The sequence below is a fragment of the Bos indicus x Bos taurus genome, chromosome 3, assembly GCF_003369695.1.
Source record: "Bos indicus x Bos taurus breed Angus x Brahman F1 hybrid chromosome 3, Bos_hybrid_MaternalHap_v2.0, whole genome shotgun sequence".
NCBI lineage: Eukaryota > Metazoa > Chordata > Mammalia > Artiodactyla > Bovidae > Bos > Bos indicus x Bos taurus.
The window spans coordinates 93,235,298-93,258,453 of NC_040078.1; the positions used below are offsets into that span (position 1 = coordinate 93,235,298).

Sequence of the window (23,156 nt, forward strand, 5' to 3'; positions counted from 1 at the left end):
GGAGGACAAGACTGAGGCCCACAGAGGGCAAGGTCACAGAGCAGGTTGAGACTGGAGCCTGAGGGTCCCCTCCCTGTTGGGGGCTCTGCCCAGGGCTTCAGGGCCTGCACCACTGTGCCCTCCCCCAAGACCTCCAGCAGTTCCTTGGGCCTGTCACCTTTTTCAGGGGGGGCAAACTTGTGCACACACCACCCACCACAGACCCACAGACCCGAGCTCCCTGCTGTCACCTGACTGCCCCTAATGAGATTACAGACTCCTAGTGAAATAGAGCGTTAATTCCCCCTGGCTTTAAAGGGCAGGCCAGGCCACAAGAAATAACAACAACAACAACAAAAAAAAAAAAACAATAAATAAACAACCCCCCTCAAAACAAACAAACAAAAATCACCTTTATCTATAATGCTGAATACAGATGATGATCCTAAGAGCCCTCTCCCTGCCAGGCACTTTACAGCTCACCCCTGTTTTCATGAATGTGCTCCGAGTGGAATGTTACACCAGCCCTAAGGAAGTACACGGTGATTATTATGTCCGTTTTGCTGGGGAAACAGAGGCCCTGTGTGATTAAATGGCTGTTCACATGGCTAGCAAGTGGCAGAGCTGGGACTTGAATGTAGATCCCCTGGACACTGTCATCTCTAAAAAATAATAAGCCCCGAGATCCTCCAGGGTTTCCAGCTTCAGGCTTAAAGTGCCCTGAAGGGCAATGGGTAGCAAAGCCTAAGTTTGAACTCAGGTCCCCTGGACTCAAATCCTCCATTCCTGGGCTTCCCTGGTGGTTCAGTGGCTAAGACTCCGCCTGCCAATGCAGGGGACATAGGTTTGATCCCTAGTCCAGGAAGATCCCACATGCCGCCGGGCAACTAAGCCTATACACCGCAACTACTGAAGTCCACGCTCTAGAGACTGTGCTGCAAAACAAGAAAAGCCATTACAATGGGAAGCCTGTACACCGCAACTAGAAAGTAGCCTCCACTTGCAGCGACTAGAGGAAGCCCATGCAGGGCAATGCAGACCCAGTGCAAACCCCCCAAATTAATTACTTTAAAAAAATTTACAAAAAATCCTACATTCCCTACAATACTGGGAAGCACCAGTGAACCCATCTACCTGTTCATGTGGTAGAAACCAAACCAGTGAATTCCACTCTGCTACTTGCTAGCTCTAGGCCTGTGGCCAAGGGGCTCTGGCTCCCTAGAGTATCAGTCTCCCTTTCAGTAAAATGAAGGTTGGAACCCTAGGGCTGTTGGGATGATTCCCGATGGTTCACACAGATAACACAACTTGAACAGGCCTGCCACCCAGCACGCCTCCTTTTGCCCCACCTCTCTTTGCTCCATCTGTAAAATGATGCTTACAGTACTTACTTCTTGAGATTGGTGTTAGAATTAAATGTGGTAGTACAAGTAAAGGGCAGCCGGAACAGCACGTGGCATACAGTGAATGCTTAAGGTTGGTGACTGTTAGCTCTGCTGCTGCTGCTGTTGCTAAGTTGCTTCAGTCGTGTCCGACTCTGTGTGATCCCGTAGACGGCAGCCCATCAGGCTCCACCGTCCCTGCGATTCTCCAGGCAAGAACACTGGAGTGGGTTGCCATTTTCTTCTCCAATGCATGGAAGTGAAAAGTGAAAGGGAAGTCGCTCAGTTGTGTCTGACTCTTAGCGACCCCATGGACTGTAGCCCACCAGGTTCCTCCATCCATGGGATTTTCCAGGCAAGAGTACTGGAGTGGGGTGTCATTGCCTTCTCTGGTTAGCTCTGCTAGGTAGCTATTATTATTAGTTTATTGTTGCTTTTTACTGCTACTTATTGTCTTGCCTTCAGTTCTTTCTGGAATGAAGCGGAGGTAAAAATCAAACCAACCAAACATTCCTCTGGTTTCTCCCACCAGCTCCCGGTCCTCTCCCCTCTTTAAGAGGAGCGCTTGGCTTTGAGGTCTGAACCCCCAACCACGTGGCCTGCTCTAATTTCCCAGGCTCTAATCTGCTCCTAGCTCCTAATGATGCAGCTGGTAATAGGATTGTGGCTTCCCTCTGGGGCAGCCATGCAGGCCATGGCTGTGGGGCTGGCGACTGGCGCTTAGCAACCCCAACCACCTGCCTGCTGAGGAGCCAGAGCCAGGACCCTGTGACCGGGCTGGCCTCCCGTGCATGGAATGGTGCTGTGCCCCGGGCCAGCAGGCTGGGCTTGCCATGGTGCTGGGTGCCATCCTGGCACGTGGGAGGGATGTGTGCAAGCGGAATGGACTGCTCATCCTGTCTGTGCTCTCTGTCACCGTGGGCTGCCTCCTTGGCTTCTTCCTGAGGACCCGGCGCCTCTCACCCCAGGTCAGCCACGTGGGGCATCATGGGTCCCCATCTCAGAGGGCTGGGTGGGCCTGAGGGATCTGGGGGTCACGTCCCCACTCCATGGCTCCCGGGTGACATGACAGTGGGTGAGTCACTTTTCTTCTCAGGGCCCAGTTTTCTCATCTGTAAAGTGGAGTGTGATATGCATTGCAGGACAAGCGTGTGAGAGGAAGTGGCTACACACTGGCATCTCCAGGTGAATGAGAGGCAAGGGTGCCTTGTGAGAGTGCCCACAGGCTAAGAGCTGTGGGGGAGGCAAGAACAGAGTCTGTTGTTCAGTCACCAAGTCGTGTCTGACTCTTTGTGACCCCTTGGACTGCAGCACACCAGGCTTCCCTGTCCCTCACCATCTCCTGGAGTTTGCCCAAGTTCATGTCCGCTGAATCGGTCCATGCAGAATGGAGTCTCTGAGTGTGTGAAGCAGAGAACACCTCCTAAAGCAGTTCATGGGCATTCTAGGCAGAGTGGTGAGACAGAGGGGCGTGGAAGATTTATGAGCGGGGAGCGGAGCAAACTATTCACAGCAGCTGGAATGGACACTGTGAGGCTGGGGCTGGAGCACAAAGGCCATCAGGCTTCTGGATCCCATCATCCAGCGTCAACATGGAGCAACCTCGAGGAGCTCTGAGCAGGGCAGTGACATGGTCAGCCCTGAGCTAGGAGACATCCCCTTGGGGTAGTGGTAGAACTGGCAGGGGGCAATGAGGGGATAAGAGTGGGGATGGACGGAGCAGATATGAGAACTGCTTCCCAAAGAAGAAGCTCCAGGATGTGGTTGCTGATTGAATGTGGGGCTGGGGGGCAGGAAGATAAGGTAGGCCCTCAGGGCTCTGGCCTGTGTAACAGCAAGGGTGATGACGACTTGCTTGAGGAAGGGCCCTTTTCTCAGTTAGCACCCAGCTCCTGTGGAAGAGGGGGGGACTCTCATGGTGCTGAAGGAAAAACCATCATGATGCTGTTAAAATGGTATGGGGGACTTTATTCAGCACTATTGTGGTAGGTGTCAAGACCATGGCAGTAGGGGAGAATGCTCAGGCGCAACTCCAAATACAACAACGGCAGCTGGGGATTTACAGCTGACGAGCACAGCACAGAACAGATAATTATTAAGAAGAGACGTCAAGGGTAGGGTAAGGGGATTCTTGCTAAACCCACTAACAAGATGCTTGCTGAAGGCAGAGTTGGGGGCTTCTCACTAAATTGACTTAGCAGGATTTTTGCTACAAATAGGTGAAGCAGGATGAAGAAAAGGCCCAAGGATGAGGCTCCATTGAAAAGAGGACTCAGAATAACCTGTCTAAGGTTTGGTCAAGGAGAGAGTTTTTGTCAATGGGTTTCTGGAAGATTCCCTAACTCATAGAATTCCTCTCTCTGCAGTTCAGTGATATCTAATATGATCTCTACAACTGGGGCTCAAGGCATCAGATTTCATCATCCAGGAGAAGGAAAACACCCCTCTCTGGGAATCGAGCCCACTATTATGACAGTGACACTGTTAAACTGCTATCAGTTATTTAGGGAGAAGCATGGACTCTGGAGGCAGAGGAACTCTGAACTTGGACTCTACTATTAATGGCTGTGTGGCTGTAGGCTAAATCCCATCTCCTTTTTGAAACTCAGTTTCCTTATCTGCAAAATGGAGGGGGTGGGACTATATGTCTGCTAGAATTGCTGGGGGAGAAGGCAATGGCACCCCACTCCAGGACTCTTGCCTGGAAAATCCCATGGACGGAGGAGCCTGGTGGGCTGCCGTCTATGGTGTCGCACAGAGTCGGACATGACTGAAGCGACTTAGCAGCAGCAGAATTGCTGGGAGGGGTAAACAGGGAGTCATCAGTGAGCAGATGCAGTGGGTGCTTAGTGAGCATTACTTCACTCCTCCTTCCCTTACTTACGAGTCCAGGTCCTACCAAGAACCACCTCATATATCCCGAATCTGATAGAAATTCTTCCAGACCTGCTTACATCTGAAATTACACTCTCCTCCCACACTCACCCCAGGCTCATCCCTCCACTGGAGCCCAGCCACTGGCAGTCTTGCTTCAGAATCATTTGTAAAGAATCTATTTCTCCCATCAAACTTTGACTTGTTGACTATCACATGGGCTTTCTTGATCCAAAATGCGAGCCTAGCTAAGAGTCACAGAGAGAACACTCAACTAATTGCTAAATTAAACTGGCAATGGCACAATCCGCAAGCCACTTTAATTTTCTTCAGCAACTAAAATATATCTCTTGCAGGAAGATTATTTTGTGAAAACAAATTGGAATGCCTATTATTAAAAGCCAGACTCAGCTGGGGCCTCCTTTGCCAAAGCTGCCTTCCCCATCTGTTTGGAAATGCAAATGTGTTCCGGTCTGGATTAACCTGCCAGATAAACTGAAGGAAGGATGTGGAGTCTTAGAACAATTATTTTGCAGGAATTGGCTTTCTCAGCATCTTACTTTGAAATCCAGGAATTGTTTGTTTGATCTCTGCCTGTGACTCAGAAACCAAACCCTTCTTATTTTGTAAGCTTATGCAACAAGGCAAAAATCATAAACAATACGCAAAAGGATAGAATGTCCTATTTGTGAAAAGAACTTACAAAATCACAAGATTTATCTTTGGAAATGGGTATCTTGTTTAAAAATATAGATCATTTTGAGAGTTCCAGTTAAACCATGGTGAATTTGTAATTGTACCCATTTTTCTTTCCTTTCTGGGATACCACTAAAACTGTAGCAATGGGACTGTTTAAAGATATAAGCTCCCCAAAACAAAGATGATACAAAAGGAGACACTGAAAAAAGAAGTTGAGGAATTATAATACATTAGATGAGAAGTGGATGGAGCTGAATGCTCTCATTTAGTAGAGCACAGAAAGCTGAACTCTTGTGTCTGTAGAAGCAGATACCACTTGAGCTTGTCTTGGAAAACTCCAGAAGGGCTCAGGACTTGAAAACACAGGGTGCTGCAAGAGGCAAGGGTCAGGCATGCTGCTGAGATCGGGGATGCTGGCTAGGATTTTGTAATGGAGCAGTTAAACCCCTAGGTCCCTTCCAGTTCATGTAATCAGGGGATTCCTCATCTATTGTCTTCATCCCCCTGCTTGACACAAGGAATCAGAGAAGCTTGACTAAGAGATGTTAGGCCCACCTGTAAGTGTTGGGAGAGGGGAGGTGATGAGGCGCATGCTTCAAGAGAATTAGTGAACGAACATCTGCATCTCGAGCATGGGCTCCACCTATGACTGCTGTCAGCTGGGCTTAGGCACAGCCACACCTCCACCTAGCCAGAAGTAGAAAGGGACTTCTCAGTGAAGCCTCAGAGGAAAGACCTCCAAATTCTGCTATGAAGGAGAATCCTCCCCCTAGTGAAAACACCATATCCTCACCCATCAGTCTTCCTTGAGGAGCCTTCAGTTGACAAGTTCCACTCATTCATACAGAAGTTTAGTGCTTCACACTTACACATAAGCAGAAGGTGAACTCAAACCTGCTAATGTGGAAGATAGCGAGACCAAGCAAGTAGCACTGAGGGTCTCTAATAAAGCATGGGCAATGCTGGGAGTAGAAGAACATTTTCTAATCTTTTCTTAAGTTCTTCAGGTATATGAGAGAAGATCTAGTGACTATAAAACAGAACAGCATGCAAAAGGAAGGAATAATTCAATAATAAGAAAGAGATTTTGGAAATTAAAAGTAGATGAGCCACGATAAAATTGTCAATAGCTGAGATAAAGCTGCAGAAATCTCCCAGAAAGTAAAACAAAAAGAGATGAAAATAGAAAAAGAATATATAAGAAAATGAGAATGTCCAACATTCAACTTACTAATAAAAGTTTTAAAGAGAGCTAACAGAAAAAAGTGGAGAGAAAAATTTCACAAAGAAAACAAGACTATTTCTCAGAAGTGAAAGGTATAAGCACAGTACTATGAATTTTTTTAAAAAGAAGAGAAGCTCATCCCATGGTCTATTACCATGAAAATTACCAAAAAAGCTAGAGATAAATAAACGATCCTAAAATGGTTCTGAGAGAATGAAACAGGTCTAATGTAAAGAATGGGCTTCTTAGGTGGAGTTAGTAGTAAAGAACTCGCCTGCCAATGCAGTGGGCATAAGAGACATGGGTTTGATCCCTGGGTCGGGAAGATCTCAAGGAGGAGGGCATGGCAACCCACTCCACTATTCTTGCCTGGAGAATCCCATGGACAGAGGAGCCTGGTGGGCTACAGTTCATAGGGTCACACAAAGTCAGACACGACTGAAGCAACTTAGCACACACACACCTACGGTGTAAAGAATAGGAAGTAAGAATGGCTTCAAACATCTTAAGTGATGCTGGGATCTAGAAGACAAAAAGGAAATGCCTTTGAAATTTGGCGGGGAAATTCTTTCAAGCCAGGAATCTTATATAAAGCCAATCTATTATCAGAGGTAAGGGTACAATGGAGGCATTTTTACTATGTAAGGGGCTTCCCAGGTGGCGCTAGTGGTAAAGAACCCCCCTGCCAATGCAGGAGACATAGGAGACGTGCGTTTGATCCCTGGGTTGGGAAAATCCCCTAGAGAAGGAAATGGCAACCCACTCCTATTCTTGCCTGGGAAGCCCCATGGATAGAGGAGCCTGGCAGGCTACAGTCCATGGGGTCACAAAGAGATGGACATGACTTAGCAACTAAACGACTATGTAAGACTCAGAAGCTTCTCTCCCATTAGCCCTTACTGAGGAATCTACCAAAGGAGATGCTCCAGCAAAACAAGGAGGCAAACCAAGAAGACAAGGGATCCAGGAAAGAAGGGGTCCTAGACAGGACGAAGTCCCAAAGAAGAGACCCATGACAACCACTGCCCTAGACAGCAGTCTATGCAGCCCGGAAAAAGACGATGGAGAGCTTTTGGACTGAGATCCCAGGAGCCTAAAAAGGGACCCACGTGTTTGAGGATATAGGAAATACTATTGTTAGGCATTTTAAAAGAGATGTTAAAGCATTTTGAAGAAACTAATGAATGGTTCACAGAAAACAAGGAAAATGAAAAATCAGTCAGTTATTAATTTTAGGAAATAGATGATGATTATACAAAAAGGAGCCATGGTTGGTTCAACAGTGAGCAATATGTTGTGATCAAAATTTTTAAATCTTGGCAATTAGTTTAACCAAAAAATGATATAATGGTGAAATGATAGGAGGGAAAAGGGAGTAGGAACTAAGCCCTCATCTGTCATGGCAGGGAAGTTAATAGATGTCAAAAAGATATATCTGGAAATAGCATTATAACCATATTATTTACAAATAACAATACTAAAGGAGAAACGGCTAGAGCAGTTGAGGATGGTCACTCCTGGGAAGTGGGGGTTGAGGATAAAGGTGCACGAGGAACAGCTGTTTTTCATCATATTGTGGTGTGTTTCTTCAGTTGTGATCCCATTGACTGTAGACTGCCAGGCTCCTCTGTCCATTGGGATTCTCCAGGTAAGAGTACTGGAGTGAGTAGCCGTGCCCTCTTCTGGAGGATCTTCCAGACCTGGAGATCAAACCTGAGTATCTTACGTCTCATTATAGTGCTATCTAAAGTAAAGAATATATCAGAGATGGGAATACCAAACTACTTTACCTCCTGAGAAACCTGAGAAACAAGCAGCAACAGAACCGGACATGGAACAACAGACTGGCTCAAAATTGGGAAAGGAGTACATCAAGGCTGTATGTTGTCACCCTGCTTATTTAACTTACATGCAGAGTACACTGTGTGAATGCTGGGCTGGATGAAGCACAAGCTGGAATCCAGACTGCAGGGAGAAATATCAATAACCTCAGATATGCAGATGACACCACCCGAATGGCAGAAAGTAAAGAGGAACTAAAGAGCCTCTTGATGAAGGCGAAAGAGGAGAGTGAAAAAGCTGCCTTAAAACTCAACATTCAAAAAACAAAGATCATGGCACATGATCCCATCACTTCATTGCAAATAGATGGGAAAACAATGGAAAGAGTGACAGACTTTATCTCCCTGGACTCTAAAATCACTGCAGATGGTGACTGTAGCCATGAAATTAAAAGATGCTTGCTGCTTGGAAGAAAAGCTATGACCAGCCTAGACAGCTTGTTAAAAAGCAAAGACTTTAGTTTGCCAACAAAAGTTCATCTAGTCAAAGCTATGGTTTTTCAAGTAGTCATGTATGGATGTGCGAGTTAGCTATGGTTTTTCCAGTAGTCATGTATGGATGTGCGAGTTGGACCATAAAGAAGGCTGAGCACCAAATAACTGATGCTTTTGAACTGTGGTGTTAGACAGTTCCCTAGACTTACTTGGGCTGCAAGGAGATCCAACCAGTCCATCCTAATGGAGATCAGTCCTGGGTGTTCATTGGAAGGACTGATGTTGAAGCTGAAACTCCAATACTTTGGCCACCTGATGCAAAGAACTGACTCATTAGAAAAGACCCTGATGCTGGGAAAGATTGAAGGTAGGAGGAGAGGCAGGTAACAGAAGATGAGATGGTTGGGTGGCATCACTGACACAATGGACTTGAGTTTGAGCAAGCTCAGGGAGATGGAGAAGGACAGAGAAGCCTGGCATGCTGCAGTCCATGGTGCTGCAAAGATTTGGACATGACTGAGCAACTGAACAACAATATACATGGATTAAAATTAATTCAAAAGACAAAGTCTTTTGTTTTGGGGTCTTTTTTGATTTTGGGTGTTTTGGAAATGGTAGTGGAAGGGGACTGGGAGGCCCTATTTCTGTCCTGCACTGTTGCTAACTCACTCTGTGGGCAAATCACCTCCCTCTCCTGGCTCAGCTTCCTCATCTATAAAATGAGTCAGCGGCTGGACTAGAAGATCTTTAAAACCCCTTCTCAGCACCAACATTCTATAATTTGGGGCTTTTCAAAGTATCAGACCAGTAACCAAAGCTATGTTTGGCTTTGGGTTTACAAAAAAATATTTATAAGTACAAAACTTTAAGTCATATGGTGTTTGTTTGAAAGTCTTGTACTGGCCTCACCCACAAGCTTACCCTCTGAGGAAAGTGGACTCAAACTAGCATTGCCAGAAATAACAAAATTGAATTAAATTAAATTTAAAAAGAACACATCCAGTTAAATTCGAATTTCAGATAAACAACGAATAAAGGAATTCCCTGGTGGTCCAGTGGTTAAGACTCTGTGTTTCTAGTGCTGGGGGCACGGGTTTGATCCCTGGTTGGGGAAATAAGAACCCGCAAGCTGTGTGGCTGGGGCCAAACAAACAAACAAAAGCAAAAAATCACCTACAAATAATTTTTGGTATAAGTAAAGAACAAATATTTGTTGTTTATCTGAAATTCAAACTTAACTGGCCCTCAGGGAACCTTCCTCTTCAGTTATCATGTTCCAGTTATGTGACCAGTTACTCTGGAGACAGCAGATTGGGCAAGGACCTGGTGCTCTAATCCAAGGGCCCCCAGATAGGGGGAAACCAGCAGGTTATGAGGAAGCTGGTTCTAAGAACTGTGCCCAGGAAGGGCTCTTTAATACAGAGAGTGGGGTCTCACCAACCAATCTGATTCTCTTTCTTTCAGCATTTTAAATGTGAGCCCTCCTTCAAAGGGCTGGTAAGCATTCATGAAAGTGTGGGGTGAGGGGACCCAGGACAGAAGGGAAACTGACTCAAGAATGCTGTGGTCTGTTCATGAGTCAGTGTTCTCATAAAGTAGACCAACAACTTCTCTGGTGCAGAAACTGTGCCTCATTCACTCTTGAGTGCCCAGTATGAAGTCTGGCACAGTATGGGCTGAATGAATGTGTGAACAGTATGCAACCCTGCCCCCTTGGCACATATCATCATTTCAAACAGATTTGTAGCAAGGCTAGGAGTGTACAGAGTTGGGGGAGAGAGATGATTTAATGTGATTACTAACCCTTTTCTCATTCAGGCTCTCTGCCAAGTGCTCTATGTGCATCCTCTCATTTAAGCCTCCCAGTGGCCCTGTGAAATGGTTATGACCCTCATGTTACAGATGAGAAAAACTCAGAGAGTGCTTGAGGCCACAAAGCTACTTACAGGGGGTCAAGATTCGAACCCAAGTCTGTTTGGCTCCAGAGCCCGTGTTTTCTCCATGGACTCTGCTGTCCACGTGTTAGACGGGAGAATATGGGTGAAATGGTGCTCTGAAGATTGTAAAATAACTGTGAAGTCCATATCGTCTGCTCTAACCCCAGCTCCCGCTGTGTTTTCAGGAAATTAGTTACTTCCAGTTCCCGGGAGAGCTCCTGATGAGGATGCTCAAGATGCTGATCCTCCCACTGGTTGTCTCCAGGTGAGGGGCGGGTGTTCCGCTGGGACGGCCGGGTGGGGTTTCCGGGAGAGGCTTCCGTGCAGATTCCGTCTGGGCCCTGCTCCTGCGGCGGGTGTCTGGACTGCAGGCTCTGGATGTCGTGGTTGTCGGATGCTTATGGGAAGTAGGTTGTGGAACGGGCTGCTGGAGTCTGGTGCCATTCAGTGGCACCCGTTGTTTCAATCCCTTTCAGTGGACACTGTATTGACCTGAGCAAGTGATTTGGAGTCCTAGAAATTGACCTGACCCCAGGGTAGCTCAGGGTCAGCGAGTTCAGGCCCTGTTCCCAAGGAGAGGCTCTCGGTGGTGAATGCAGCGAGGCGTGGGGGAAAGGTGACCTTGGAGATGATCACAAGATGATATCCTGGCTCAGCTGTGTGCTGTACTGGCTGTGGAAACTCGGGCAGGTTGTCAGACTCCTCCGAGCCTCAGTTTCCTCATCTGTAAAATAAGAATAAAAACACCTACTCCAAAAGGTTGCTGTGAGGACCATTGGAGGCTGTCTATTTGCTAAACATTCAAGCACTGAGCACAGGCTTGGAGGGCAGACAGGTGGGAGATGAAGCTGGAGGATGGGTTCTTGATCATGAAAGGCCTTGAATGCCAAGTTAAAGCATTCAGTCTTTACCCATTAGGGTGAGGGCCAGTGCAAATCCTAACACAGATGTGCTGGTGAGTTTGACCAAGGCCCTGGTCCTCTCTAGGTCTTGGAATTTTCAGCTGTATAATGAGTTGGTGGCTCCAGATGGTGTCCAAGAGCCCTTTAGTCTGAGACCATGGGTTTAGAAGCCTCACCTCCTCGGACTTGTGTGCAGGGAGGGAAGTGGACAAGCCTCTGAATCCTGGATTCAGGTGGCTCCAGGATGTAGGGGGCTCTGTCCCCCTGGGCAGGGTCATTAGCCTTCTCAGCCTCCCTATTGCTGAGGAGGGAGCCAGCTCCTCCTCCTTGCCCCTCTAGGGTGGCGGAGATAATGGTCCCCCATTATCTAAAGGCCAGCTAATGGTGTTTTCTGCTGCCTGTAGGAGGCCTTGCCAAGCTCAGCTCAGCTTCCTGCAGGCAGCATTTGGGTCTCTCAGGAAACCTTCAAGGCTCTGCTAAAAGGCCACTCCCCTCCAGAAGCCTTCCCTGACCCCTCAACCCTCTTCAGTGGCTGCCTCCTCTTCATGTGTCTTTTGAGTCATTCGCTGAGTCAGGGAATCTGTCAAGGTCACCGGTAGCCTCCCTATTGCTACATTCAAAGGACACTCTGAGTTCTTGCTCTGCATGACCTGTTCACATTTCACACACTTGATACAATGGTTGGTCACTCCTTCCCTCTCAAAACACTCCTCCCTATGACTTTACTCCCTCTAGCTTTGGCTGCTCTCTGCCTTTTTGTCCCACTTTCATCCCCCTCTAATCAACCTCTGAATGTTGCAATTTCTCAGGCCTTTTCTCATCTGTCCTCATGGCTTTAACATACCACCTATAAGTCCAGCTTATAGATCTCCCTCCCCGACCTCGCTTCTGAGAATTACTTAAACTACCTACCTGACACTGTGTGTGTGTGTGTGTGTGTGTGTGTGCTCAGTCATGTCCGACTCTTTGAGACCCCATGAACTGTAGCCCACCAGGTTTCTCTGTCCATGGAATTTCCCAGGCAAGAATACTGAAGCAGGTTGCCATTTCCCGCTCCAGGGAATCTTCCTGACCCAGGGATCAAATCCACGTCTCCTGCATTTCCTGTATTGACAAGCAGATTCTTTACCACTGCGCCACCTGGGACATTGCCACTTGATATTTCATGAGGATTTCAATTTAGCGTAATCAACATGAGATTTTACCCTGTAAACCCATCCCTTTTCCTGTTTTCTGCTTGTCAGTAAGCAGCAACTCCACCTACCCAGTTATTCAAGCCTCTGTATTTATTTTCTTCCCCACCCCAGCTCATCCATCAGCGACTCCAGCTGATTCTTCCCCACAACTAGAACCCATCATCATCCCCACCACAGGTGCAGACTCCACTGTGACATCACTGGTCTCCAGGCTTGGGTTTTTGTTCCCCTCCCATCTGTTCTCCACCTGGTGTCCAGAACGGTCTCATGGAAAGCCCATCCGGCATGCCATTCATTCACCTAAAACCCTTCAATGGCTCCCATGGCATTTAGTATAAACTTCAGATCCTTAACCTAACTAGGAGGCCCTTCAGGGTCCTCCCAGCCTGTGCTCCACCTCGTCTCGTGCCTCACTCACTCCAGCATCCTGGCCTCTTAGTTCTGTAAGCAAACCAAACCCTCCGCGTCTCAGGGTCTCCACACATCTCAGGGCCTCCCTTCTGCCTGGAGCCTGCTTCCCCAGCACTTTCCATGTCTTCCCCTTCCTCTTCCTTTAGATCTCGACTTCCATGTCCCCGCCTTAGAAAGGCCCTCCCCACCCATCCTCCTTCACTACCTCCTTCACTACCACCTTCACTCTCCCCCATCATGCTCTCTTCCTTTTCTTGCTTAGCACTTACTATGTATTATTATTCATATGTATTTCATTGTTAACTTGTTTGTCTTCCACTGGACTATACTTTCTGTGAAGGCAGAGGCAATATTCTGTTGAGGTTCCACCCAGGAACTTGTCAAATGCCTGGTGCGCTATAAGTGCTTATTAATACTTGCTGAGTGGATTAATGAGTTCAACAATTGTGCTTTCTGGCATGTGGCCCTGTACTGAGTGCTGTAGATGCAGAGATGAATGAGGTTCTGTTCACTAGGAGCTCACAGGCTGTGAGGGGGACCGATGAGGAAATAGACAATTACACGACAGCCAAATAAACATGCTGCCGGAGGAACACAGGACTCTGTTTTTTTTGTTTCCTTTTCCCCAGTTGTATAGTAATATTAAGGCACCCCACTCCAGTACTCTTGCCTGGAAAATCCCGTGGACGGAGGAGCCTGGAAGGCTGCAGTCCATGGGGTCGCTGAGGGTCGAACATGACTGAGCGACTTCACTTTCACTTTTCACTTTCATGCATTGGAGAAGGAAATGGCAACCCACTCCAGTGTTCTTGCCTGGAGAATCCCAGGGACGGGGGAGCCTGGTGGGCTGCCGTCTATGGGGTCGCACAGAGTCGGACACGACTGAAGCGACTTAGCAGCAGCAATAGCATCACCCTTTGCTGTTGACCTTACTCACTGCCAGGGTGTGGCCTCTTACTCATAACAGAAACACTTCAAATGAAGTGGCCCTTGCATGGGCCCTGGAGTCAGGCAGATCTGCCTGGGTTCACATCCTGGCTCTGCCATTTCCTAACTGTGTGACTTTGGGCAAGTTATTTAACTTAAAAAAATCCTGAAGTCAGAGTCAAAGTCCTGGGTCCTAGCCCAGCTTCTGCCACAAATCACCATGTGATCTTGAGGCAGGCAGGTTTACCTGGGCCTCAGTTTACCCAGGCTACCTAGTGATTTCAGGCCCATCCAGCTCTCTGAGTCCCGGCTCTCAAAGGCTCTCACGCCACCAGACTCAAGCGCTTGCTCTTGGCTGAAAGTGGAATGTGGTATTAACTTGAGAAAAGCCAGTGCGTGCTTATGTTTCATGTGTTTATATTGTACAGTTTGGGCTGGTCCAGAGCAACCATGACACTGAAAAATGAAAGTGCTTTAAAACTTTCCTATTAAGAGAGAATTAAGCTTTCTTGGGAGAAAATGACACAGTTCTGAGCCCCTAACTGCTCCATCCCTGAGCCTGTCTTCCTTTAGCTTCAACTGGTCTGTAATCCATCTGTCCATCCATCACCCACGGTTCCCTGAGCTCTTGATCTCAGCCAGCCCAGGGCCAGGCATTTCTGTCCTCAAGGAGCAGCCACCCCGCTTTGGGGATTGTCACTCAGGACAGAGCAAAATCACCAAAGTTGCCTTGAAAATTTAACTGTCAGGCCTCATCCCCGGCTTGCTGAACCAGAACTGCCAAAGGGCCCAAAAAGGTTTGTTTTGAAAGTTCCACAAGTGTTCTAATGGTTTGAAAAGAAACCCTGATGACTTGGGATCAGAACTTCTGGCTGAATAGCTAAAGAGCCTGGCTTGAGGGCTGTTCTTCGGTTCCCGGGCCTCCAAGCTGTACCCCCAGGAGACAGAGGCTTCCTGACGTGTAAATTGCTCCAGGGCAGTGCAAGGATACACATCAAGGCACATTTGCTTCAATTCTAGTAATCTGCAAGTTGGAGTCCCAAAGCCTGGCACCCATTCCCCTCTTCCTGGAGAATCTGCCTCCCTTGCCTATACCAAGCCCCTGGCCTCAGGCTGGTCCCCTTGTTAGATTCCAAGCATGCCACATACCACCTCTGCTCAGGCTGCTCCCCTCCCACCAATGCCCTCTTCACCTCTTAATTAAGTCCCCCTCTATGTACACAAGGGCATGGATCACTAGGGGTCACCTTGGAGTGTATCCACCTGTTTTCTGTCTGCATACCTCCCTTCTCTCTACCCCTTCAAGACCAGCCAGAAATCCTAGGCTCCTTGTCTTTAAAAGTCATCTCCACTCACGCCCTGTTCCTGGAGTGGGGTTGGGTGGAGGTGCTGCCCAGCTTCTGGTCCTAGTGGCTCATCAAGGAATTTCTTCTGAAAACGGACAACCTCCTTACCATAAAAAGGATCCTGAAGAATATGAATTTGTCTTTCTCTCAGGGACATCACAGGGTCTGGTACATTGTATGTGCCTAAGAAATGCTTTTTAAATGAACAAAGAGCAGTGGAAGGAAGTTGAGGCAGAATTCAGGCAAGGTTTATGACCAACATTTGAACTGACCCTTGGACAATGATTCGGAGTTATCTTTTTAAAATGGTTTGCACTTTTAAAAGTTACATAAGCAAATTACAAACACTGTGGATAACAACAAAAAATCGTATCATTCCACATCCCTAATTCTGCCCCTATTCTTTTTCCTGAGAATGTTTGTTCTTGTCTTTCTTAATAGTGAATTCACCAGGCCCAGAGTGTGGTCCTTGGCTTACTGATTCAGAAACTCAACCTCATCTGAGCCCCTGAACTGGTCATGCCTGTCCTCTGATACCTGCAAGAAGCAACCAAATAAACCAAATGTCAATTTGTTCATCCACAGGGATAAATACAATTGCTAAGGAGGACAAATGCACACAGCCTCTGGCCAGAGCATTTCTCCCTATAGGCTCATCACTTGAGGACCTCACTGGTTAAATGTTTGCTGGCAGGACAATTATTTAACGGTATAACCAGCATGTGTCTAGGTTTGCCATTTTTAGTCTTCAGGGCCCAGGTGGTGGAATTCCATCCTACATGCATTTAAATTTAGTGAATTCAATTACATGTGGTATGAAAAAGAGAGAAAATAATTTAAAGGAGACAAATGGCTTCCCCCATTCAATGAGCTGGGTGCCTGTACCGTGGGGGAGCTGGGTCCGCTTCACTCTAAGCCAGTCTCAGTTCCCACGTGTCTTGTAGAGTGAGCATCTCCCCACATGGCTGCGGTGATTCTAGGCCATGAAGAGAGGATTGTATGGTTTCTTTTTCACATCATGGCCTCCAAGTGAATTCTGTCTGCTTCAGCTGGTGATCACCTGAAGAAACAACAACCTAAAACTGGGAGGAAAACTGTCTTGAATGAAAGTATATACCTCTGGAACTTTTTGAACAATTTAAGGGATCTTCAAGGGCAAATTTAATTATGAATGGTTTTTGCTTTATGTACTGACTTGAGGACTGAATATGCACAAGCAAGAAGCCCATTTTCTTCCTTTTGAGGCCTGCACCCATTGGCCAAGATCAGCTTATAAGTGTTAGTAGGTAAAAAGAGAACTGAAATATCTGATCTTGCCACTAGCCCTGTTGCTCTGGTTCCTTCCACATAGTGTTACTGTTGAGCACAGGTCCTGCATGGATTGGTTCAAGCCTAAACATGGCCCTTTGCAGGTACATGTACCTGCTCAAGCCACAGGGATACTCAGTTCTGGCTCCTGGGTCATACCAGAGAGTTCAATCATGGTTCTTCGAAACAACTTCAGTCATGCTCTGAGATTAGCTCACTGCAGTTGAGCCCTCAGTCCATTCTCCCCCGTGGTGAGTTAGCCCTGGAGGTCTTTAGTACTGACAGACCTTGGTCATGGGTGCCCTAGTAAACCCTGATTCTAACTTCAAATTGCAAGAAGCAGGGGTTGGGGTCTTAGTCTCTTTTTTCTCGGAAGGCCCCTGAGACTTGTGCAAATTAGTGCCCCTTTCCGTAACTTGGCAGATCTTAAGGTCTCAAGGAGGGGCACTTCCCTCAGACTGCAAGTCTCTCCCTTCCCCCGCACAACGTGTGCCTTCTTGCCTTACAATTGCCACTTGAAAAATTCTTCTAAAAACGAACTCAACTGCAAGGAACACAGAAGCCTCAGACAAAATTCAGAAAGCTCTGCCTCATGTTACACTGGCATAGGAACTAGTAGTCTGATGGTTAGGACCTGCCATGGCACTGTACTTGGACAGTGCTAAGGACCCTACCACTCTCTGCTGTCTTCTCTGTGCTCCACTGCTGACTGATTCCATGCTAATTACACCTTCTTTCATTAGAAAAGTCAAGCCTTGGAGCCTTCCTTTCCCATGTTCTCCCTGTAATATCACTTGTTGCTACCCTGATCCCTTTCGCTTTACATTTATTATTTAACCCAGTTTACATTTATGGTTTAACCCAAAGAATACTGGCAACTTTCTGTTCCTTTATGTTCTTGGAAGATACCTCACTGCTGTGCTGTGCTTAGTCACTCCATCATGTTGGACTCTTTGCAACCCCATGGACTATAGCCTGCCAGGCTCCTCTGTCCATGGGGATTCTCCAGGCAAGAACACTGGAGTGGGTTGCCATGCCCTCCTTCAGGGGATCTTTCCAACCCAGGGATCAAACCCGGTTCTCCTGTATTGCAGGCAGATTCTTCACTGTCTGAGCCATGAAGGAAGCCCTCAGATTTACCCCAACATCTGTTATTTACCACACTCTTCACTTCGACCATAAAATAGACACAATGCTATCTGCAAACTTACAAAGAAGTTCCCAGCAGGTGCTATGGGGAAGGGGGACCATTTTGGCCCCAATGAGGTTAGACTTTGCTTCTAATGTTGGGAGGTCATCTAAGCCTTGTTTTCACACATCCCCAGACAAGAGTGATGCAAGGAACCTGGGGTGGGTCAAATCAGCATCTGGATCCAGCTAGGGCCTCCAAATCTCCACTTGTTTTTTTGCCAAACTCTCCTCTCCTCTCATTCTTCAACGTCTTAAACCAGGCATCATTCAAGGAAAACTGAATCCATGTGTTTGTGACTCACTGATGCTGGACATGGCAGAATGTTTTGTTAGCTCCACATCGTAGCAGAGAAATCCACGGGTGTTTGGGTTAGTATGTGAATGTGTGCTGTAGGTCTTTACACACGTGTATTGTGTGAGTGTATGTGTGCACATGTATATGTATTGCTTTTCTATTGTAAGAATTTTAGACTGATTTTTCTCAGAATGAGGAAGTCTTGTTTGGCCAAAGAAACTCAACCCTCCCTTCTCCCCCTTCCTGAGGAACTCTAGTTTGGCAGACAACTCCCAAACACCCACGTTCTAACTTACTGGAGATGGTCCTGGGCCAAGCCGCCATTGAAGTCTGGCTTGAGAGCCAGTCTGCAGGGGGCAGTCCCAGGGTAGACAGTCAGTGGGAGGGAGGCAGGAGGAATGGGCAGCCTGCACTTCTGAACTCTGCCTCACAAGCCATGGGGCAACTGTTCTTAGCAGAGCTCTGTTGACCTCTCTGATGGGAGCCCTGGGATCACTCTTTGGCCCTCTTGCCCAGTCAGCTGATCACCTTACTCATCAGGAGGGGAAACAAAGCCCAGCTGTGGGCTACGGGTGGGGTCAGACCATCAGCTTGATGACTCCAAAAAACTTCCAGATTTTATCACCCATCGCAGACTCCCAGGCTCTTTCCCCCTTCCAGTTAGAGAACTCCTACCTATCCTTCAAGGATCTTTTCAGCAGCCACCTCCTATGGGAACACTAGCCTGATTCCCAGGCTGGGCTAGATCCCTGGTCTGGCCTGCATGTCGACCCTGCAGGTCTCTCCACCCACCTGAGGACCACAAACCCTCCTCCTTCCTTTTTAGGAGCCCACGGCACGCAGAGCAAGTGTTCAACATGGGGCATTCTGGGGACCTATGTGAGTCTGGGGAGGTGGGTGAGGTCTTGAAAAAGCTCCTGCTACTCTCCTTTGTGGACATCCACTGTATGGGGAGGGAAGTTCAGAGCCTGGGGCAGGTGGGCCCAGCTGGACTAGACACTAGCCGCCCCTCTGGTAGAGGGAGGGGAGGCAGGGGACCTGTGTTCCCATATCCTCTGGGTGGGTGCTTTCTCTCCCTCCTAAACATGGCATGGGGGCGCTGGTCATAACAGTTATGACATTGTCCCAGGAAAGCCGTTCCTAATGGTGGACGTGACTACCTGAGACCATAGAGCTGAGTCACAGTTACCTGTAGGAACATTGGCTCCCTCCCCCTGACATTCTTTGCTTCACGGAAAATAAAGGGATAGGGGACTGGAAACTGGATGGACCCTTACTGCTCTTGGGAATGCAGCCTTCCCAGTGCAAAGTGGTTGAGACTGACATATGGTCAGACATGAGCTCTTGAGGGCTGCAACTGCGGCTCCTCCAAGCTTTTGCTTTTGACCGAGTTCAAGCTTGTTATTTGCGAGTTCCCAATCCATCCCCTTCTTGTGGCTAGGGGCCTGGGAAGAGGAACCTGCAGAAGGCAGGTGGGGACACAGCAACATCCCCTCAGACCCATGTCTGTCTTCTTGCCACCCCTACTCCCCCCTCTCTCACCCTGCCTCCCACACTCGGAGCCCTGAACTTCGTCCACACTTTCCCACCCACCCTGGTCCCATGGAATCTACAGTGGAACCAAAGAGGTTTGGTCTGCGTGGCTCCAGGGGGGCAGGGCTGGGCTCAGTGTAGAAATTCTCCTCCCTGGAGGCAGACGTCATACTAATAAGTATAACTAGCTCACAGTGGAGGTAGTGAGTTCTCTGTCCTCTGAGGTATGCAAACAAAGATGGTAGAGTAGTTCCCACCCTTGGGAAGGGGGTGCTGGAGCCCGAAGACCTAGACCTTAGCCAAGTGGGAGCCTAGGCATCCTGCCTTAGGTCCCAGAAGAAGTTTGGCTTGAGGGTGGGGGTGTGGCCGCAACAGCTGGGAAGTGTAATTCAGTACTAACGTGGCACTTGCTGTCAGCTGCCGGGCCTACGGTCTGCTCAGGGGAAGGAAAAAGACCTGAGTACTTGGTAGGGCTGACGGGACTCCCACGGACCCCCGGATGCCTCCATCTTTTGCCTGTTGGGTGAACTGCCTGCAGCTGCACCCAGGGGCCAGCTTAGTAGAGCTTCCCTGACTAGGTCAGCCGAGGCCAGAGCCCAAGGACTTGGCTCCTTCCTGTCTTTAACTTCCCAGGGCAGGATGTTGTGATTGTGGATGCTGTCATGCTGGTAAACCAAATCTACTCACTAGTTCAAATCTACCTACTCACTATGTGATTTGAGCAAGTTGCTTGCACACCTCCAGTGACTAGGAGCTCACTACTTCTCAAGGAGGTCCCTTCCAGGGCAGGACAGCTGTTTCTAGAAAGTTATTCCTGCAGTTGAGCCGAGCCCTGCTTCCCCATGGCTTTTCCCATAGATCCCAGTGTTTCCCAGGTCTGCTTTGCTGTGCTCCACAGCCCCCGCCCTCTAGGCTGGCATCACTGTCCCCCACCACCTACCCCAGCTGCCCTCTCTGGGGCACACACCTCCCTCCTTTGTCCCTTTTCCTGTGGGTCTCAACGTCCAGGGCAGGTCTGTAGCCTCTTCAGCAAGCCCTCCAGGCTTCTAGCTACAGAGGCTGCCCTTCAGCAGCCTCATTCCCCATTGACTCACCAATCTGGCAGCAAACAAACCCCCCAAATCCCCCTTCCACGTGCTGCTGCTGGGGCTCAGCCCTCCTCCGCCCCAGTGTTTGTGCTCTCTGGGGTGTTGAAGCCAAGTATGGCTCTGCATGTGTCCGTGTTCATCTTCATCATGTCAGTCTAAACTAGCCTGAGTTCTGCTTAGTTCCAACTCTCCCGTCCAGCACATTGGCTGTTCCTCCCAGCTTCCCATCCTCCTCAAATCTGATCCACACACTGTCAGTGCCCTTGGCCAAGCCATTGATAAAAACAACCGGGAAGGAGAGGGCTAAAGGGAGAGCTCCAAAGCACAGCTCCAGAGGCCCTCCCAGGTTCTCAGCACTCAAAAGAGGGCTCTGCCTGTGATAATCATTCTCACCGTTCTCAGGAGACCCTGTGCCAACTACCTCAATGGCCCACGGACACACAGTGCCAGGGGCACTTTGCTAAACCTGGCAAGGGAAACAAGGCTGGTGCTGGTGACTTGTTCTCCAGAACCCACAGTGGGTGCTCATGGTCATCAGAGCTCAGAAGTCACCCCCTATCACAATCTTGTCTAGAATTTCACCCTGGCTTAACACACACACACGCACACACACACACAAACACACACACACACACACCCCAGCAAACCTGCACCCAGGCCAGGCCAGGCCCTGAGCTCTCAGGACCTAGAACTGAACCAGATTCTGCCCTTCCCTAGAGGAGCTCATGGTCTGCTCGGGCAGGTGGCCATGGAACATTTGATGACAGCACAGAGGTATGCTAGTAACTGGAATGTGCTGACTACTTGCTATGTACCAGTCACTATTCTAAACCTAGACTAACCCTCACAGTAAACTATCACTGCCCCCATTTTGGAAAAGGAAAGCAGCCCACTTCAGTATTGTTGCCTGGAAAATTTCATGGACAGAGGAGCCTGGTGGGCTACAGTCCATGGGATCACAGAGTCAGACATGACTGAGTGACTGCTGCTGCTGCTGCTAAGTCACTTTAGTCGTGTTCAACTCTGTGCAACCCTATGGACTGCAGCCCACCAGGCTCCTCCGTCCATGGGATTTTCCAGACAAGAGTACTAGAGTGGGTTGCCATTGCCTTCTCTGGACTGAGTGACTGAGCATATCCCTATTTTATCGTCCAGTGGGAACTGAGGCACACAGAGGCTCTGGAACTTGCCCGAGCCTCCCACACAGTGAGGGCTGTGTGCAGGCAACCAGGAGCTGCCTGGCCTGGTCTGGCGGGCTCAGGAGGCCCTCAGAAGGAGGAGGTACTGACTGGAGACTGGAAAAATGGGTGACAGCAGGAGAGAACCGGAAAAAAAGCAGGGAGGGCAGGGGCAAGGCAGCAGTGTTCCCTCACTATTCACTGCGCCACTCAGCATGTGTTCCTGCCAGCCTGCCCAGTGCCAGAGGTGGTGGTCCCTGGGGATCAGAGGTGAGTGTGCCAGCAGAGTGCCCCAGAACAAACTGGGAAGTACAGGGTGCCCTGGGGAAGTGAATGAGATGGCCATAATCAGGGAAGGCTTTCCAGAGGAAGTGAGCTCTGAGCTGGAAACTGGTTGGGTTGGAGAGGTGTGCGTGGGGTGGGGTAGGGGGTACCAGGCTTAAGGAACAACCAGAGCAAGGGTGGTTCAAGGAGCAGCAGTGAGAATGGGGTGGCCAGAGAGGTACCAGTCAGGAGAAGAATGATTCTAAGGCCTTGGAGGAGTGTGGACAGTTCCTGAGGGCCAAAGGGAGCCACCATGGACTTCTGACAGGGCGGGGCCCCCAGCAGTCGGAGCAGTCTGTCCGCCCTCCACAGTGCAGTGTGCAGGGAGCAGTGGGTACCTCTTCTGGTTATATAGGGTCACGATACTCACCTCAGGGGTATGCATGAGAACAGATGAGGGTTAGCAGCAGCCTTTTTCTCCCTCCTGGAGGAGTCTGGCAACAGCACCTCACTTTCCCTACCCCTGCAAATGCAGCAATTACCAGATTACCAGATTGCAACAGGCTGGGCCCAGGGTCCAGTTAGCTCCCCAATCACATCAATCTCTTGAAACACAATCTCAGGCCCAGCGCGGTGGCCAGATGGCTTAGGAGGGAGTCCCAGACTTTTGGGCTTCCTGAAGCTCTTCCCAGGGCCCTTGAGGATGTGAAGGTTCCCAGGAGCACCCCCATTCTGGGAGTTGGGAAGGCAAGTTTACCTAGTCTTCCCTCACTATAAATCACAGAGCCAGAAGGAATATTTGAAGTCAACCTCATGGAATCTCCCCCTAAGTCTGGAAGCCTTGATACAGCATTCCAACAGGTGGCCACCCAGCCTCCACTTGGATACCTCCAAAGATGGGGGGCTCACTACCACAAATCTGAGGGCAGTGGCCACGGGGCAGGTCTCTGAGACCTGAGAACTCTGAGAGCTGAACTAAAGAGGTATTACATGGACTAAATCACACTAAAATTATGATTAGCCAAAGCTGGAAGGCCTTTTACTTCCATAGGAGTTAAACCAGATCTGTACCATGGGGAGTCACTGTGGGAGAAGGGAAACCCCACAGGGTTGAACCCCAAACCCCTGTCCCAATTTTAACTCTA

At 48.7% G+C, this 23,156-nt stretch overlaps 1 protein-coding gene across 1 annotated transcript in view; it reads left to right on the plus strand.

Moving 5' to 3' along the window:
- Positions 1 to 2,130: 2,130 nt before the first annotated feature.
- Positions 2,131 to 23,156, plus strand: part of SLC1A7 (solute carrier family 1 member 7) — a 52,011-nt gene continuing 30,985 nt past the window's right edge. Inside the window, exons 1-2 of the mRNA XM_027537220.1 lie at positions 2,131 to 2,329; positions 10,558 to 10,637. Of these exons, the coding sequence (XP_027393021.1) occupies positions 2,153 to 2,329; positions 10,558 to 10,637 (257 nt within the window). The 5' untranslated portion in view covers positions 2,131 to 2,152. The remainder of the gene's footprint in view (positions 2,330 to 10,557; positions 10,638 to 23,156) is intronic.